This window comes from Suillus subalutaceus, assembly GCF_016647625.1.
Source record: "Suillus subalutaceus strain FC151 chromosome Unknown DFJ58scaffold_188, whole genome shotgun sequence".
Taxonomy (NCBI): Eukaryota; Fungi; Basidiomycota; class Agaricomycetes; order Boletales; family Suillaceae; genus Suillus; species Suillus subalutaceus.
The window spans coordinates 25650-43396 of record NW_024540437.1 but is presented as its reverse complement, the minus strand read 5'-3'; the positions used below and the strand labels follow the sequence as shown (position 1 = coordinate 43396).

The window sequence follows — 17747 nt, the reverse complement described above, 5'->3', positions numbered from 1 at the left end:
CTCAACTCCCTTTTGTAATGTGTCTACCTGAAGCAGGTTGCTGTGATCCAATATATGGCTCAGGTTGGTCGTGGCTGAATTTCTGACAACAGTGCAAGCATTGAATCAAGTAACATGCTTCGCAAGCCAGCTTTGACCGCCCTCGCCAATAGACTCGGTGTGCTGGCCGATCTCCAGTCACTCCGGGATACATGTTGCAAACTCTCGTGACATCAGTTACTCACTCGAAAGACCGCCCACATGCGGCAGATCGAGCCTTGCCCATGTTTCAACGGGTAGCCACCCTAGTAAAGCCTATCATGAGGAAACATGGCTGGCTCTTGCCGTTATTGTCTGGATTTTCGTCCAAAAACCCTAATTTGGTTGGTAAGTTCCTTCCAGCATCGCCTGAAGCTTCTTCATAGGGTCACCCATCATGCAGGGTTGAACGTTGAGCGAGCGTCGGACACATTAGCTGCTCATTGCGCTTGCTGACACATTCGGATGTAAACGGAGGAGAGCAGATTCTTCTGAGATTGCGTCTTCCATGGGCTCCCGACAGCTTTTATGAGGAAGATCAGGTTGTTCGGGTCATGCTCCATGAAGCAAGAAATTCTTTCGTCAACGTGTTCAAGTCATAGCTAATAACACTTCAATAACTTACCCATAATATCCATGGCCTTCATAACGAATTTGTTTTACAAGTTTCTAGCTGCACTCGAGGACCTTCTGGCTACCCTTAGCTAGACTCAAGGCTCTTGAGGCTGCCGAGAAGAGGCATTGTGCAAATGGTGTTTTCGGCGGCGGCGGCAGGCTAGGAGGCCGCAGAATCACTGCACTGCAAGGCATGGACCCTCGTGAACTGGCCGCACAGGTTTTGCGTCTCCTGAAAAAACTACCCTTCGCAGGCTGCCGAGCGTAGAAACCGTGATGAGATCGAGTGTGGGTCGGGTACACTTGCCTAGCGCGAAGCCGAGAGAGCAGCCAGGGAAAGCATCGAGGACATCATCGACCTTACTGACGATTCCCTTCCAGAACTATGGTCTTGTCTTGTGTGCATATTCCACAATGAGCCAATTGTGTTGCAGTGTGCAGTATGCTTTACTGTCCATCCTTTCAACTGACTGCGAGTCAATCACGTGTTGCTGCCGGACCATCGAGGCCACAAGGTAGTACTTCCGGATCAAAAACAGTCTAGAGCCAAGCAATGCCAAGGACCCCATGCCTCCTCGCAAATCAGCCGAGACCTCAGCTGATGGGTGGACAATGGGCTTGTGCGGTGTGCACACTCGTCAACGACCAACAAACACACCAACGTATGTGTTTAAGAGGGCGTCATCGAGATCCTTCTATGGGATGGACTTGTATAACGTGTGGTGAGGCTGACATACCTCACCAGTTTTGGTCATGTCGATTTTGCGGTGCGATCAAGACGGAGAGCACTTACGGCTAAAGGATCTTGTCTCCTGGAGCAATTTCACATCTCAGGGTTTCATGTTACAATATCTCATATACCTTTTTTTAATTCAATTTTTATGTCCTATAGGAGGACAATACTATCCAGTCTAAAGGACGAGTACAATGACCATGGTGTATACTCCAGGAATTGGCTGACACGAAATCAGCTAAACTATTACATAGTACACTTTTGCTACTCGCAGAAGCACATCGAGGACCTCGAGTTTATTGACAATGGGAGTTCCTAATCGTGATTTAGCATCTTGATTATGAAAAACACCAGTGTAGTCACCTGTTACGGCCCATCTACGTCTAGCACGAAGAGCATACACAGCTCGTGCGGTCTTACTTGTCCTGGACTTACAGTGATGAGCTTCATTCAAGATGACTCATAACCACTCCACTTCGCAAGCCATTAATCGAGGAAGTTTCATTGATTCCTAGGACAAATAGAAGATTGACCACCGGACTTGAGGAATTTGGAGTGTTCAAAGGCGAGTACGCCGTGGGATGTAATAATCACGGCGATAGATGCATTATCCATCGAATCATCTTCTATACCATCCAAGTCCTGCCTATTCTATCCATGCCAGACAGTGACTTTAAGGGTCCCTGGTGCACTCGACCGCTAGAGTTCCTCGTGCCACTGGGAGATCAGTGAGGTAGGAGCAACAACCAATGTTGCAGAAGGGCCTTTGGTAGGCTTCTTCCAGAGTTCTTGACCGAAAGGCACTGTCAAGTTTCAGCTGACGGGCGCGTGCAAGATCCCTGGAGGTATCGTTAGGAAGAATAGGATCTGGTAACATAGTGGGTTTTCCCATTCCCACTGAGATGCCGGATGGTGTCGCCTGGTTTGATATAACGTTTGCCCCTGACAGTACTCCAGGCACTCCCGACAAGGAATGATTCAAGGTATGCAGGATGATCAAATGATACTTGTCCCGTACGCGCCTGAACCTTGGAAGGAGGTGAGAGTCGCCTCTTCTTGACTGGTGGTTCTTCACCAGAAGGACCTGATGCCAGCAAAGAACTTCTGAGAAGGCCCTAATGACATACTACTGACGCTGGAAGCTCGAGGAACCCCTTCAAAGGAGGGTATCTCCAAGTCGCTTTCGTTATCATTCATTCATGACAAATTCCGAATCAATCGCAATTGGCCTTGGAGTTTGGAAATGTGGAATATCTTCATCGTCACTATCGGCAAAGAACAGACGCTTCTTGTATGGGGAGTAAGGTGAACCCGATGGCAGAGCTAGTTGGTGAGATGCTGGCTGCACTGATACCCCAATCTGAGCCGTTGTGGAATTCAGGTCGTCATCCTCATCGTCAGAACCTGTGAAAAAAAGACCACCACGAGGTTGAAAGTTTCTTTGTGTAGAAAACGAGAGACGACCGCGGCGGTGCTCGAGGATGATATATATAGGTCCGACGCGACAACGTCCAAGTTTTGTTTGGCCGTAAAATCAAAAGCTTTCTGCGTTCCAACTTGGTGGAGTTGCTGACATAAACAAATTTAGCAAGTCGTTGATTAGTCGAGATTCTTGCCATCGTCTTGCGCGATCTACTGTACCACACAAAATGCAGCGCGGCCTACCGATGGTACGTCATTTCTGTATCTATTATTCGTCGTGATCGATCCTTTATTTTAGCAACCCACTGTCGTGCTCCTTCGGGAGGGCACAGACACGTCTCAAGGAAATCCTCAGCTTTTGTCTAACATATCCGCGTGCCTTGCCATATCCGAGACACTCTCCAGCACGCTTGGTCCGCGTGGAATGGACAAACTGATCGTGAATGAACGTGGCGAAGCACAGATCACCAATGACGGCGCGACGATCTTGAAGCTTCTTGACATTGTTCATCCGGCTGCAAGGACCCTCGTCGACATCGCACGTGCCCAGGATGCAGAAGTCGGTGATGGAACCACAAGTGTAGTACTTTTGGCTGCACAGTTCCTCAAAGAAGTTCGTGGATACATCGAAGAGGGTGTGAGCCCGCACATAATCATGAAGGGATTCAGGAAGGCGTCACAACTGGTACGTAACACATGTTGCTCAGCGATATCATCTGAAAATGATAATATCAACAATTAATAGGCTGCAGAGCGCATCAAGGCAATTCAGATTAGTGTTGACAAGTCTGATCCTGAGTATGTCTCCGCCTTTTTGAACGACAGTCCCTAACACTTCTTCAGGCAATTCCGATCTCTTCTACTCAAATGCGCAGCGACGTCGATGTCGTCAAAATTGATCCATTCGGAAAAACCATTCTTCTCGAACATGGTCGTTGACGCTGTTCAGAGCCTGGATCCAAACGACTTGGACGAGTCACTCATCGGAGTGAAAAAGATTCCAGGGGGTGGCATGCAAGACTCTCTGTTGATCCGTGGCGTTGCTTTCAAAAAAACTTTCACGTATGCAGGTGCTGAGCAACAGCCCAAGTCCTTCCGGGACCCTCTCATTCTCAGCTTGAACGTGGAGCTTGAGTTGAAAGCTGAGAAGGACAATGCCGAGGTTCGAGTGGAGGCGGTGAAGGATTACCAGGCGATCGTTGATGCAGAGTGGGAGATCATTTACAGGAAGCTGGAAGCGATCGAGAAGACTGGTGCCAAAGTGGTGTTGAGTAAATTGCCAATCGGAGATCTGGCCACTCAGTGGTTCGCCGACCGGGACATCTTCTGCGCTGGTCGTGTGCCTGCTGCTGATCTCCGCAGAGTATGTCAAGCAGTAGGAGGCTCCGTGCAGTCAACATGCTCAGACATAGCTCGAGAGCATCTCGGTACTTGCGGTCGATTCGAAGAGCGTCAGGTTGGTGGCGAACGGTATAACATCTTCGAGGAGTGCCCTAAAGCACAGACATGCACGCTACTTCTTCGTGGTGGCGCAGAACAGTTCATCGAAGAAGTGGAACGTAGTCTACATGACGCCGTCATGGTCGTTAAGCGAGCAATCCGTAATGGTGAGGTGGTGGCCGGAGGCGGGGCTGTCGAGGTAACTCACCGCTCATTGTTCTGTTATGATCTCCTCTCTAACTTTTTGAATCAGATGGATGTATCCGCGCACATTCGGAAGCATGCGCTGTCCATTCCTGGGAAGCAACAACTGATCTTGACTGCTTTTGCAAAAGCACTAGAAATCATTCCTCGGCAAATCTGTGACAATGCCGGTCTGGACTCTACTGACATTCTTAACAAACTGCGCATGCGACATGCCGCTGGTAACAAATGGTTCGGAGTAGACGTCGACGGTCCGGAAGGTGTCCGCGACAACATGGAGGCATTCGTTTGGGAGCCTCCGCTCGTCAAGTTGAACGCAATCAGCAGTGCAACCGAGGCCGCATGCCTCATCCTCAGTGTTGACGAGACAGTGAGAAATCCACAAAGCGAGGCGGTATGTAGGCTCTTGTCTTTCTCCTTACAAAACTGAGGAAGTCTTTTTAGCAAAACCCAGGGCCAAAAGCACCACCTGGTGCAGCAGCTCGTGCTCTCCGGGGCAGGGGTAGGGGCATGCCCAGGCGGTGAACACTGTTGAAAGAGAAGCCCATGAATTTGAGTAGGATAAAACACTGAAAGCTAATAGAGAGAGCCACTGAATTTGATACGGTATATCCAGTGTGTAATCGCTGGTTTTGGTGGCGTGGCCATTGAATATGATAGGTTATACCTACGAACGTTTAGCGGTGCCGGCTGCCAGTAATGAAAGAGTCTGAGTAGAAATTGGATGCAAGATATAAATGTTAGGTCTAGGACAGTAAAGTACAGAAATTTGTCCGTTACAGCGCTGGTGGTGCTACGTATTGAGGAGAGCTTAAAATATGCGAAGGCTGTTCTGCTGGTGTAAAACTATAAGACTACTGTAAAATGATACAGAGCGTAACAAAAGCAAATGCGAAGATACTTCTCTACACAGTCATCAGACTAAGTATAGTTATGCTATCGTGGAACAAGTGAACAGGAATTTAGAACGTATCACTATTCAAGAAGCTGGAGAGAACTACTGGTAGATGGACATTGGTGCCGAAGCTTCCGTTGCCGCCCTTCATTGGGCTGCATGTTGACGGGTTAACGCTGAGGATGAGAAGGAATTACAAGGGGTTTCATAAAATAGAAAAGAAAAACAAGGTAACATCAGCTTGCGGTCGGACATTTGGGTGGGTGAATTGAGAAATATTAGGAAAATGCATACCTTCGCGAGTTTCTGCCCTTCAAATAAAATATCAAGGCAAGACCGCAGACCCTTCAAACACCACTGACGTTCGAGCCAGGAAAGGAGGTGACAATTCCAGAAAGTATGGAATTTACAGTTGAGCGCGTCATCCCATGGATTTGGAGCACACGAGAGATGGTTGGTCCAATTTTGGCAGGCGTATTTGAGAGCATCGGAAGATAATCGACTTTTTTGCTGCACTTTGTGTGCGAAAGTCGTGAAGGCGTTCATAGCATGGATGATCTCCCTGTTTTGCAGACGATATATTGGTAATGCAGAGGCGGAGTGATGCTGGTGGCTTAACGCCAGGAACGCCGGCAACATTAAGAAATCTGGCAAGGTTTTGAACTGCTGGATAACTTGGAAGGATAAAGGAAATTCTGGAACGATTGTGTATTCGTTGAATGCTCCCAATGTACTTGAGAATTCTTCCATAATCACCCAGAAAGATGCTGCGGGAGTGGTTTGCCACGCTTGGCCATGGGGCGTTTGCAGCCAGTCTTGTCCTCCCTGTGTCTGCAGCCACTCTCGTCCTCCCTGTGGTCTGCAGCCAGTCTCGTCCTCGCTGGATCTGCAGCCAGTCTTGCGCTCTCTGGGTCTGCAGCCAGTCTCGTCCTCCTTGAGTTTGCAGCCAGTCTTGCGCTCCCCCGGGTCTGTAGCCAGTCTCGTCCTCGCTGGATCTGCAGCCAGTCTCGTGCTCCCCGGGTCCTGCAGCCAATCTCGTGCTCCCCGGGTCTGCAGCCAGTCTCGCCCTCCCTGGGTCTGCAGCCAATTTCGTCCTCGCTGGGTCTGCAGCCAGTCTCGTCCTCCCCGGGTCTGCAGCCAGTCTTGTGCTTCCTGAGTCTGCAGCCAGTCTCGTCCTCGCTGGGTCTGCAGCCAGTCTTGTGCTCGCTGGGTCTGCAGCCAGTCTCGTCCTCGCTGGGTCTGCAGCCAGTCTTGCGCTCTCTGGGTCTGCAGCCAGTCTCGTCCTCCCCGGGTCTGCAGCCAGTCTTGTGCTCCCTGAGTCTGCAGCCAGTCTCGTCCTCGCCGGGTCTGCAGCCAGTCTTGCGCTCTCTGGGTCTGCAGCCAGTCTCGTCCTCCCCAGGTCTGCAGCCAAACCTCGTCCTCGCTGGGTCTGCAGCCAGACTCGTCTTCCCAGGCTCTGCAGCCAGACGCGTACTCCCAGCCAGTCATGTACCGTCCAGGTCTGCGGTCGGTCATCTAGCACTTCTTGGGTGCTTTTGCAGGGCGATACAACATTGCAACACGAAGGTTTCATTGAAGTCTAATCCTCCATTGGTCTGCAGCCAGTCTTGTCCTTCCTGGGTCTTCCACCACCTTTCTCCTCCCTTGGTGCACAGCCAGTCATACCCTGCATGCGTCTGCAGCCAAGCAATCCCGCCCTTAGTCCCCAGCCAGGCAAACCCATCCTTGGTCCCCAGCCAGACACACCCACCGTCGGTCCCCAGCCAGGCACTCCCATTCTCGGTCCCCAGCCAAAATTGTAAATCTGAAGTGCGGTCTCCCCGAAGCCACAGTATACCGATAAGGACCGACAGTGGCTCCGGTGGCTGAACGAGGAACGCTAATGAGTCTTTTAACTTTTTGGGGTCCTCAGGTTGTATGGCTCGGCTTTCCTTCTTCAGTTCTAAGAGCGCATCCAAGAGGTCTGTGCTTTCAGGCATCTCTTTCATCATCAAGCGCAGAGAGGAATCAGCGAGTAGTGAATGGGGTGATGGCATATCGTGCACTTCAGGGAGGCTGCAGTTTGACGGGTCGGAGACATAGTCACGAATCGACGAGTGATATACATTCACGGGGAGGAAACTGGTGTCGGTAGGAATATCCAAGACAGACCGTAGCTGCACTAGCGTTGCCTCGGAATCACAGCCCTGACCAGGGCCAAGAAGTTTCGAGATTTGTGACAGCGGCAGAGGATCAGCAAGTGCAGCTACAATGGACAAGTGCAGGTATGCCCGCTTGGGATCGCCACATGTGGAGAGTATACGGTCGTATAACTTGTACACCTCCGTTCCTGCTAGCAGCTCGCTCGTCAGTTCGAGTATCAGCTGTAACCGATCGCTGGGATCCTTGTATCCATCGTCGACAATAAACTTCATCATCGTAGACGCCACGATGAAACGTCTGCCAGCTCGGCTCGCCAGCTTCGCAAAGTCACCCCCCGATGGCTGCGGGAAATCGGGGTGGCGGCATTGCAGCTCTCTGAATGAATGCTTCAAAAATATATAGATGTCATTGTCGACATCGGCACCGTCTAGCGAGATGATGGTAGCAGGGCCCTCCCCAGAAGTTTTCACTGGTATCTCGCACACCAGCGGGCGCACCTCTTCGTTCTGAAACGCTTTACAGATATGCGATTCCGAGCGACTCGTAAGCAGAATGTGGGTCACGGGAAGATCAGGCTCACGAAGAGCCCGTGCAAGGGAAAGGATGAGATCGATAAGCTCTGGTTCGGATGTGCATTCATCAAGCGCATCGACGACAAACAACAAAGGCGGACATCCGCGCAACCTGAGTCGAAGTTTCCGGAGGGTTGGAGAAACAGAGCCTCCATCTGGTCGCAGATAGGTGTGTCTGGGTCTAGTAGAGCGGGATTGTCGCGGATGGTTCTGTTCACATCCTTCCGGATGCTGGGGAAATTGGTAGCAAGCTGGTAGACAAGTGTCGCGAAGAAATATCCAGCCGTGCAGCGTTTGGTGTGCTTGCGCGAGAAAAAGAACGTCCCCGCCAGCCGCTTTTCGACGTTCGTCTCTTCGGTCACTTTTAGACCTCTCATCCTCTCAGCTACTGTGAACGCGACAGCAGACTTTCCGACCCCTGCGGTGCCATGCAGCCAAACGAGCTGATTCTTCTCTGTGTCGTCCAGGAATCCGTGGATGTATTTGAGGAGATCCACCCGGGTCCCTTGCAGACACTTTGGGTGGGGCTGACGTTCACGGGAGTTATATTGAGCACCCTTGACAGCGACATCGGACAGCTTCGCCCAAATTCCTTGAAGGACTGTCAAAGAGGTCAGAGAGCATGCGAGAGATAAGAAATTGAAGTACTGGCTTTGCTCGTCACTCATTGACGAGGTTGTGATATGTAAGATTCACTGAACCAATTGAAAGTACTAGCTGGGTTCGAGGGTTGTGGTTAGAAATAATCTTGGCGATAGTTATCTGGAGGGACGACGTACGATGATTTGAATCAACTTGAAAGCTTGTAAGTTGTGATTTGGTCGCGGAACGATCCAGCTGTCGATTGATAGACAGTGCAAAGCGTGATGAAGATGGGATGAACGGATGGATGTTTCACTCTATTGTGCTATGGAAAGCTCGCTGGATGGAAGGACAAGTAATAGGCGCTTGCCGTCCGGCGCTTGCAGGAGGACATGAGGCTGTTGTGGGGTCACTACTGCACAGCCAGCCTAGCACGTCGGTAGTGCCCAGAGGTGAGCGCCACGCTGTTGTGTGATCCCCTATGTAGATTATAATTGTGATCGATTGCATTGGTCAAGTTCAGTGACTCTGCGCTACAAAACATAGAGCTAGCCAGAGATGAGTTCTACAGGCTCCTACCCACCCCTTGCCGGAGAGGAAGGGGGCGACATCCGAGTGCGGTAGTGTAAAGCGGAAACATGCGCAAGTCTTTCAAACCCAGCCAAACCTTATCCCCCCAACCTCTCCTACAACGGCTGGACAAAACATTTGTCAACAAGGGCAGCCACAGTGGCAAAACCCAGAAGAGTCAGCGGGAATTGAATTAAATATATTGTATCGCTAATAAATATAATGTATATGTGTATATCAATATGTCGGCAACCTCGGTGGACGACGTTCTTGAAACCCTGCAGCGCGTCGGCATTTCTGCATCAGAATTTATACTGGTGCTTCTCTCAAGTGAAAAACATAGCGCTCATCCAGCTGTAAAAGATATCCTGTCTAATGGGCGTGAAATTCTTAATGCTTTTGTGAAACGAGCTACAAGTACCGCGTCCAAATGGGCTACTGATATCGCGAAGGAGATTTGTGCACGAGAAATCCATAACCTCGCTGCTAAGGATAACGGAACTCATTTTGATGTAACGCACACCACGGTGGAGCAACTAGAGGATTTTAGGGTGGCTGAGTTAGCCAGAATCATGGAGAAATCTGCACCAGCAACATGGGACTTACTCGAGAGCATGCTGTCCGGGGGAACATGATCTAAAGTAGCCATCGGGAGGGATCATGATGGTGATGTCATCATGGAGAATATTGATAGTGATGAAGAAGCTTACTGGGAGGAGATTGGGGAAGGGGATCTTGAGGGATCATTGATATTGAGGCTTACCAACAACACGGAATTTGATAGAACAAAACTGCAAACGAAACGGACAGCAAAGATCTTGCTCATGTGTTATTTCGCTGCCTGTCAAATCAATATTACTGACATCGCTACATGTGATTAAGAAAAAAATCACCGTTCTGAGCATTATGATGAGAAGTACAAATCAGTGATCAAATACCTTTCAAAGTCTGCTTGGGATGTTCTTACAATCAACGCACACACCACACAAAGTTATCGAAACGCTGGAACGGATAGGTGTATCGGTGTCTGCAAACGCTATTCAGGCCGCAACAAAATCATTATCAGTGCAAACTCACCAACACCTCCAGTCGCTCGGACGGTCACTTCTCGCAGCATATGCATATGATAACTTTGATGTAGACCTGAAAACCCATCAGCACACAATTGAAAATTCGACGGAATCACTCAAGCATCTAACATCAGGCCTGATGTTCCCACTGCAGCACAACATCTCCAAGGAAGACCTTAGGTGTTCTGAAGAATTGTGGAAGCTGTCGCCGTTTAATACCCAAGCAGAACTGCCACCAAAGAAGGGATGGACAGATCTGCTCAGTCTTCACAAGGACACACCAGATGAAGCAGATCTTACCCGTCGCAATAGATTTAATTCGTGGAAGTTTCTCTTGGACCTCGTCTCATACGGCCCTCCATACTTTTCTCAATTCCATAACCAACTTCACGAACCCGAGGCCATTGAAGCCATCCCTGTCATCAAAACGCCAATCATTGCTACATCTGCAATGGATGTCAGTAATTCCACCGTTACAGGCAATATACAAAGTGTCGTTAACCTGCTCGAGCAGGGTGGAATCGGAGATCCTGCAGCCGTCGATGATCCAGGGATGCCCGACATCTCAGAGTACATAGTTCTATTTCATGGTGACCTTGGGACGGGGGAACGCCTTCAGTCTGCGCAGCAGCGTCAAGGAATTGAAAACACACCATGGGACCGTTTACAACATGTTGTCTTTGTCCCCGGTCTTTTCCATTTGAAGATGGTGGCCGCTGTCCTGCATGATTTGGGAATCATGCATGGACATGACTACTAGGTATCCCCCTAAAAGACAAAGTCTGTTAGCTTAGTCCTCAGACTAGTCAACCCATACCTTGGTATCAAACCTTGGTCCAATAGTTTCAGTTTTCCCTCAGTGATTCATGAATCCACCATGTTTTGAAGAAAAGTCATATGTGAGATGGGAATCACATAATGACCTAGTTGATATGAGAAGCAAAATGAAGGTTAATGTATTGCCTTTCATTTGGTTTATTCACTTTGGCTAGAGAAACCCATAGAGAAAAGTTCAAAGCCTAACAAAAACCTATCTAAAAAGCCCGCGTATTGTGTACTATTATTTGTTCCATTATTTCTGAGTTGTTTTCTCTAGTGTTTCTTTACTTTACTTTTCTATTAGGATGCTCTGACTAATCAGATGCTTCATAAAATTGTACCTACAGGGTATGATGTCATAATGATGTCATAGGACTTCACCTACACTCCTGCAGGTATTTTGGTTGAAAGATATGATATCATAGTGATGTCATAATGATGTCATGTTCCATGGAATTTGCTAGAACATTCCAATGACTCATAATGACTCATAGTGACTCATAGTGACTCAGAATGATGTCATTATCCCACCATGAATATTCTGGAATGTTCTTTTGCACCTGCTAGAACATTCTGCTCCAGTTTTTGGAATATTCTTCTCACATTTTGAAGTCATTACATCACCTTTTACTTACATAATATTCCCACACAAAATGTATATAAGGAGAGCCCATTCTCCCCCAAAAAATAGATCTCCTACTTGTTGCATTCAAGAACTCCCACTTGAGCAAATTGAACTCTCACCTAAGAAGCTTCAGTCTGAACAAATTGCTGCTTACAAAGCCCATTTCCTTTGTAAGAACTGTCCAGGCAAGTGCAGGGAAAGTGTTTCCCTTGAGATTACGTAAGTTTCTCGCGATAGAAAACCCAGTTTTGTGAGACCAGTGTTCTCACCACGTAGTGTTTACTGACCAACACGAGCTTTGGTCACCGTTGTTATTTGTGAGACCAGCGTTCTCACCAGGTATTTGTATACTGACCAACACGAGCTTTGGTCATTGTTGTTATTTGTCATTGTTTTTTTTATTTGTCATTGTTGTTATTTGTGAGACCAGCGTTCTCACCAGGTATTTGTATATTGACCAACACGAGCTTTGGTCCATGTAGTCACATTTGAGACCAGCTTCTCAACAGTTAACCATATATTCAGGAAACCAGTTCAAGTGTCTAGACGGTATATCCTAGACAATCCCATAGTTTCAATCAGAGATAATAAAGCTCCGGCTAAGTTAATCTGACTGATTGGTTTAGCGAGCCTCCCAAGAACTCACACGTTATCTACCACGAAAGAAGAAAAGTCGTAGACCGTGTTAATCGAGGACTGGCAAGAAGTCTTATCCAGTGTAATTGTGGTGTCATTACATTCTTACACATATTTATATAAGACCCTCGGTTATTAAGACACTGTCACGAATTCCAAATACAAACCATTATTCTTTCTTAAACACTCGTAAGACACCCGTTAAGCGCCCATCACAAGCGCCCGTCGTAGCGCTCAGTCAGCGTCTGTACCTATAACCTTTACAAACCCTAACCCCAACTTCTGTATTCCGTTAGCGCCCACTACTTCTATTTCCGACGTTCCTGATTTTGACTTCCTTACTCAAGCGATTAAATCACGTGACTCCAGAACCTTCCAGAACCCTTGCACAGCCATCACACGTTCCATGACATCATAGTGTAGTTATATTTAGAACATCGTACGATTCCCTTTTCTATTTAATGATTGGTTAGTTAGTTCAGATTCAGATTCGGTCTCCGCTTCAATATATGTATATAGGTAGCTCGTTGTAGTCAGTAGTTCTTCAGTTCAAACCTCTTTTGTATTAGCTTACTGCTAGCAATCCTAAGACGTTCCTGCTATCCTCTCTTCTCTGTTAGATAACCTTCGTTCGAGTCCTAGTCTCTGCCCCAGCGTTAATTCGTTTAAAGGGTTGTGACAGACACCGTGCCAGCTCCACATCAAATATCTTCTAAGCGAAAGCAAAGGAATCAGAGCGACACTCAAATACATCGCGCGCACAAGAAGAATGGAACAGGCTTTCGGAGACGTCACCCCCCCCAGAGGAGAAGAAATGAGGAAGAAGGAAAGAGGGAGCAGCTAGAGAAGAGGAGAAGCGCACGCAAAAACACAATATTTCAACGCCTTGAGACGGTGTCACTGTCCCTGCTCACGCACGGACCATTGATTAGCACCGACACACCAGAGTCACGATATATATTTAGCAACGTACGATATTGTAGGTAGTGTCCACCATAGGGCCCCGCCCCACAGGACAATAAACAAGGATCCAAAAAAAAAAAAAAAAAATCTTTGAGTACAACTTCACCGTTTGATGATGGACAGGTGACAGGGAGAGGTGGAGAACTGCCTTTAGGTCTACCCGGCAATCAGACTATCTTTCACCCTACGATATCGATGATGACACCTTTCCCTGGGACGCCTGGGACGAAGCTCCGACCAAGTCCTGCAGTTATGATCGTTTGATCTCTTGTTATAAACTTACTGTAATTGATCATGATTATCTATATCTACGAGCTTCATCCGATACGTCGCTGCTTAAACCAAATATCAATCTTTTTCTAAGATTGGGATGTAGGCAAGAGTCAGATTTGAATCTCGATCAGCCTTCGTTTCAACTTCTCCATCTTAAAGCTGGCCATGACGGCCATCACCTCTGCGACGCGACCCTGTCGATCCCCAAAGACATTATGCCAAAACGGCTTATTGCAACCCAGGTTGGGCGTATGAGGCCTCCGTGTGAGGAAACGTACTGTCCCGCGAGAATGGCAGATGGTTTCCTGTTTGTGAGCATTGCTGGATTTCTGGGCATTGGACAGGGACGTTGTGTCTACGGGTGTTTGGTATGAGGAGTTGTGCTCGATGTTGTTCCGGGTATGATCGTGCGGCACTCCTTCTGGTAAGTATACTGAGCTTGCGGCCTGCTATGGCAGGCTCCATGGGACCTAGATAGGTGTCGGCGGCGCTAGTTTCAGGTGGGAGCTGCGCAGAAACACGTCAGCATCTCGTCAGAAACATTCAAGGTAAATACAGGATTGTATCCAAGCAAAGCCTCGCTCGTTCGCAGACCCAAAGGACCAGGGTCCTTACCTGCGGGCTTCCACCGGGAAAAATAGTGGAAGCCGAGGAATACCCTGGTTCCTGTGATAACAGGTTTTCCCTGTGTTGGTAGGCAAACAAAGACGAAGTCGCGACATTTAAGTGAGCCTCGTTGAGCTATCCCTGGCTGGACTGCATGTTCAGATCGGACATGGACGTCTCGAGGTTGGATCCACTGTAACGTAAAAAAAATCAAGGGACGAACATATTGATTATAAAAGCGCACCGTATCAAGTCCCTCTCCTGCCACTCGGATCGAAAAGATCGACGCCAACACAGCTACTGACGTCTGAACAATCGAGCTGGTCGCGCTGGTGTCGCTCCCACAGATGCTAGCAATCAAGCCACTAGATAATCCAGTAGAACTGTACAAGTCCTCCGTGTCCTGATCTGCCTCGTTACGAGGAAATGCCCATGCGTGCATATTCCCGGGGGATTTTGCATCTGGTGAGACATGCGGAGGCGACGCAGATGTCGGAGCGCCAAACTAGAAATCAGGCTTTGATAGGGGTTCAGGAATAGGCGATGGAAGTGCTCTGGAGCTCATTGTAAAGCGGTTGTCTGTGGCACGTACGAGGACAGAAATGATGGACGAATTTCCAATACAAGGGAGGGGCGAGAAGGGGTAAAGACATCTCTGATGCTCTATGAGCCAAAGAAGGGCAGGGGTAAGGGCTGTAGGAAGCAGAAGAGCCGTAACTTGTTGCATGTATGCTTGGCCCACCTAGGCCGGACGGTGGACGGGCCATGGACTGACTTGACCCTGCAGGAGAATATGGGCGGCCAGAAAAATATTGCGTCATTCTTCTCCTTTGCAACACGTGCGAACGGATGATGCATAAGACCGACGTCCATAGACTTGCGTCTATCTGGGGAGTGGGTAGACGACTGGTTGGCATCTGTACTGGCATGGACATGATGATTGGCAGCGACCCTCTGCGTGCGTTTAGAAGGTCATCGTTATCCTGCCAAGTCAAGTCTGCTGGTGAATGGCGAACATGAGGGGAATTTCGGTAGGCATGGCTGGTTTATGGGCAGGAAGAGAAAATGAAAACTTTGTAAGGACTTCCAACTATGGGCAAACGCTCCACTGGGTGTGGCTCCGGTAAAAGCGGTTGATCCTCTGCAGGGTGCATGGTTTTTTTCGGTCGGGGTGGAAGAATTGAAAGAGTCATTGGGGGAGATGTCCCTGGAAGACTGAGATTTTTGAGGAGTGTGAACAGAAAGAGAATCCTGCTGAGTGGAGTCCTGAACTCTGTTACGAAGAGCCTTGTCCTTTCCACGCCTGAGAGAGAATAAATGAATTGGATTACAAAAAAATGAGAAGAGAGGGTGACATACCTGTTCTGAAACCACACCTTTTTGTGGCACGTGAGATCAAGAAGTGAGGACGTGACAAATTGATATCAAAAGGATAGAGCGCATGTACTTGATGCATCTGCAGGCTGGGATGGCGAGGAATGGAACTGCAAAGATCGATCCTGTGATTGTACGACTGGGAGTGAGAGGTCTTGAGCTATTGGGATGATTGGGGTTAGTGGACTTCTTGAGTGGGATCCGGAAGAGATAAGATGGGCAGCTCGATGTGGAGTGCGCGGTGGCATGTCTCAGGGAATATCAGTAGACTTTCGAATTCGAATACTTTGAGGAATAAGTCCCTCGGGTGACGATTGTGTCAAGGGCAAACTAGTCCCTCGTGTTGAGATAGATTAAGGGGTGCTGTGCTCTAAAAAAGTCAGGAGCCTGAGATGTATAAATAAGATAGCATTAAATCAGATTTCTTTCTTGTTACCACGAAAACTGGCAGCCACATATAGAGCATGTACTCGGCCTAGAGACGTGCTATTGCTAGCTACGAATTACCATACATAAGATGGGCAAATCGTACCTGTATGTTAAGGAGAAAAATTGGAATTATGCGAAGGGATGTAAAACTATGACAGTACCATAGATTGACACAGAAAGCAAAACATACTGCCCAATCATCATACGAACTGCAGTCATGCTCTTGTGGACCAACCTGGCACTGTGAGCAGGATTTTGGAGCGTGTTACTACTCAAGAGGCCCGAGAACTCTCAATGAAGGTCTGCATTAGACTGTAAAACGGTCGCATGTACTTAGAGACAACATTGTGTTAACAAGCGGCGAACTACATCATGTAAACATTCACAACATACTGCGCTCTTGCCAATCTTGCATTGCAAACGCTGCTCAACTCATTTCCGACGGTTTGAGGGGCTGGGGGTGTCCGATTCGAGCTGGCTATCGCTGTTGATTCGAAATTCATCTAACATGCGCTTCCTGGATGTGCCAATATGTGACACAGCAGGGTTGGGCCTCGGAGAAGGGACAGGCGATAGGGGTGATGCAAGAGGGGAAGTAGAGGGAGGCCGAGTTGATGGGCAATGATTAGGAATAGGCCTTGCATGTGAGGTAACGACAAGCTCTTCTGTGAGAAGTAGAGTTGCTGGAGTTGACGGTCCTCTGGTCGACATGTCAGAGGTAGACGCGGGTGCCGAAGCTTCCGTTGTCGAGTGGTGAAAATCAGGATCGATGGCTGACAGCCCTGCATTAGGCTGCGCGTTAAGGAGTTCAAACTGAACATGAGAGAGAATTAAAAGGGGTGTCATAAAATCAAGCAAAAACCGAACCTGAAACAAAGTAATATCAGCTTAGGTGGATCGAGAATTATTAGAAAAATGCACACCTTTGCAAGTTTCTGCCCTTCGGATAAAATATCAAGACAAGACCGCAGACCCTTCAAACACCACTGCCGTTCGAGCCAGGAAAGGAGGTGACGACTCCAGAAAGCGTGGAATTTACGGTTGAGTGCGTCATCCCGTGGATTTGGCGCGCATGAGAGATGGATAGTCCAGTTTTGACAGGCGTACTTGAGAGCGTTGGAAGATAATCGACTTTTTTGCTGCGCTTTGTGTGTGAAAGTGGTGAAGGCATTCATAGCATGGATGATCTCCCTGTTTGGCGGACGATATGTTGATAATGCAGAGGCGGAGTGATGCTGGTGGCTTAACGCCAGGAAAACCGGCAACATTAAGAAATCCGGCAAGGTTTTGAATTGCTGGATAACTTGGAAGGATAGTGGGAAAGAAAATTCTGGCACGATTGTATATTCGTTGAATACTTCCAATGTACTTGAGAATTCTTCCATAATCACCCAGAACGATGCTGCGGGAGTGGATTGCCACGCCTGGCCATGGGGCGTTTGCAGCCAGTCTCGTCCTCCCTGGGTCTGTAGCCAGTCTCGTCCTCCCTGGGTCTGCAGCCAATCTCGTCCCACCTGGGTCTGCAGCCAGTCTCGTCCCCCCTGGGTCTGCAGCCAATCTCGTCCCACCTGGGTCTGCAGCCAGTCTCGTCCCCCCTGGGTCTGCAGCCAGTCTTGTCCTCCTTGGGTCTGCAGCCAGTCTCGTCCTCCCTGGGTCTGCGGCCAGTCTTGTCCCCCCTGGGTCTGCAGCCAGTCTCGTGCCCACCTGGGTCTGCAGCCAGTCTTCTCCTCCCTGGTCTGCAGCCAGTCTTGCATACTCT

At 48.6% G+C, this 17747-nt stretch overlaps 8 protein-coding genes across 8 annotated transcripts; 4 read left to right on the top strand and 4 right to left on the bottom strand.

Moving 5' to 3' along the window:
* Window positions 1-191: 191 nt before the first annotated feature.
* Window positions 192-1432, top strand: DFJ58DRAFT_719031 (uncharacterized protein; the record flags this gene model as incomplete). The annotated part of the gene is made up of 6 exons (XM_041384558.1): window positions 192-366; window positions 436-599; window positions 692-853; window positions 888-930; window positions 952-1031; window positions 1220-1432. The coding sequence occupies 6 exons, from the start codon at window positions 192-194 to the stop codon at window positions 1430-1432; spliced, it is 837 nt and encodes a 278-aa protein (XP_041237201.1).
* Window positions 1433-1519: 87 nt separating this feature from the next.
* Window positions 1520-1826, bottom strand: DFJ58DRAFT_669418 (uncharacterized protein; the record flags this gene model as incomplete). The annotated part of the gene is made up of 2 exons (XM_041382785.1): window positions 1520-1576; window positions 1626-1826. Coding segments are annotated over 2 exons (258 nt in total), but the record flags the coding sequence as incomplete, so codon positions are not given.
* Window positions 1827-2903: 1077 nt separating this feature from the next.
* On the top strand, window positions 2904-5176 carry DFJ58DRAFT_817798 (chaperonin Cpn60/TCP-1 family). Its single transcript, XM_041391811.1, has 7 exons — window positions 2904-3036; window positions 3087-3473; window positions 3534-3586; window positions 3632-4427; window positions 4482-4826; window positions 4877-4988; window positions 5049-5176. Exons 1-6 carry the CDS (start codon window positions 3016-3018, stop codon window positions 4955-4957), a joined length of 1683 nt encoding a protein of 560 aa, XP_041237199.1. The 5' UTR covers window positions 2904-3015; the 3' UTR covers window positions 4958-4988; window positions 5049-5176.
* A 4259-nt stretch (window positions 5177-9435) lies between these two features.
* DFJ58DRAFT_846817 (uncharacterized protein) lies at window positions 9436-9828 on the top strand (the record flags this gene model as incomplete). The annotated part of the gene is made up of 1 exon (XM_041393363.1): window positions 9436-9828. One exon carries the CDS (start codon window positions 9436-9438, stop codon window positions 9826-9828), a length of 393 nt encoding a protein of 130 aa, XP_041237198.1.
* Window positions 9829-10099: 271 nt separating this feature from the next.
* DFJ58DRAFT_719029 (uncharacterized protein) lies at window positions 10100-11182 on the top strand (the record flags this gene model as incomplete). Its single annotated transcript, XM_041384557.1, has 3 exons — window positions 10100-10119; window positions 10141-10881; window positions 11152-11182. 3 exons carry the CDS (start codon window positions 10100-10102, stop codon window positions 11180-11182), a joined length of 792 nt encoding a protein of 263 aa, XP_041237197.1.
* A 2239-nt stretch (window positions 11183-13421) lies between these two features.
* Window positions 13422-15120, bottom strand: DFJ58DRAFT_864368 (uncharacterized protein; the record flags this gene model as incomplete). The annotated part of the gene is made up of 6 exons (XM_041394127.1): window positions 13422-13550; window positions 13858-14049; window positions 14195-14378; window positions 14430-14690; window positions 14778-14878; window positions 14928-15120. The coding sequence occupies 6 exons, from the start codon at window positions 15118-15120 to the stop codon at window positions 13486-13488; spliced, it is 996 nt and encodes a 331-aa protein (XP_041237196.1). The 3' UTR covers window positions 13422-13485.
* On the bottom strand, window positions 14928-15911 carry DFJ58DRAFT_749705 (uncharacterized protein). The gene is made up of 2 exons (XM_041387684.1): window positions 15545-15911; window positions 14928-15488 (listed from the first exon to the last, which is right to left on the bottom strand). Exons 1-2 carry the CDS (start codon window positions 15639-15641, stop codon window positions 15232-15234), a joined length of 354 nt encoding a protein of 117 aa, XP_041237195.1. The 5' UTR covers window positions 15642-15911; the 3' UTR covers window positions 14928-15231.
* Window positions 15912-16003: 92 nt separating this feature from the next.
* On the bottom strand, window positions 16004-16934 carry DFJ58DRAFT_817784 (uncharacterized protein). Its single transcript, XM_041391810.1, has 2 exons — window positions 16912-16934; window positions 16004-16855 (listed from the first exon to the last, which is right to left on the bottom strand). Exon 2 carries the CDS (start codon window positions 16832-16834, stop codon window positions 16421-16423), a length of 414 nt encoding a protein of 137 aa, XP_041237194.1. The 5' UTR covers window positions 16835-16855; window positions 16912-16934; the 3' UTR covers window positions 16004-16420.
* Between the last annotated feature and the right edge of the window lie 813 nt (window positions 16935-17747).

Excerpts from the sequence above, each read along its gene's own strand:
- DFJ58DRAFT_817798 (XM_041391811.1), top strand. The coding sequence starts at position 3,016 with ATGCAGCGCGGCCTACCGATG. Across the intron at positions 3,587-3,631 it reads GTTGACAAGTCTGATCCTGA|GCAATTCCGATCTCTTCTAC; the intron begins GTATGTCTCCGC and ends ACACTTCTTCAG. Across the intron at positions 4,827-4,876 it reads GAAATCCACAAAGCGAGGCG|CAAAACCCAGGGCCAAAAGC; the intron begins GTATGTAGGCTC and ends AAGTCTTTTTAG.
- DFJ58DRAFT_749705 (XM_041387684.1), bottom strand. The coding sequence starts at position 15,641 with ATGCATCAAGTACATGCGCTCTATCCTTTTGATATCAATTTGTCACGT. Across the intron at positions 15,489-15,544 it reads AAGGTGTGGTTTCAGAACAG|GCGTGGAAAGGACAAGGCTC; the intron begins GTATGTCACCCT and ends ATTCTCTCTCAG.
- DFJ58DRAFT_817784 (XM_041391810.1), bottom strand. The coding sequence starts at position 16,834 with ATGACACCCCTTTTAATTCTCTCTCATGTTCAGTTTGAACTCCTTAAC.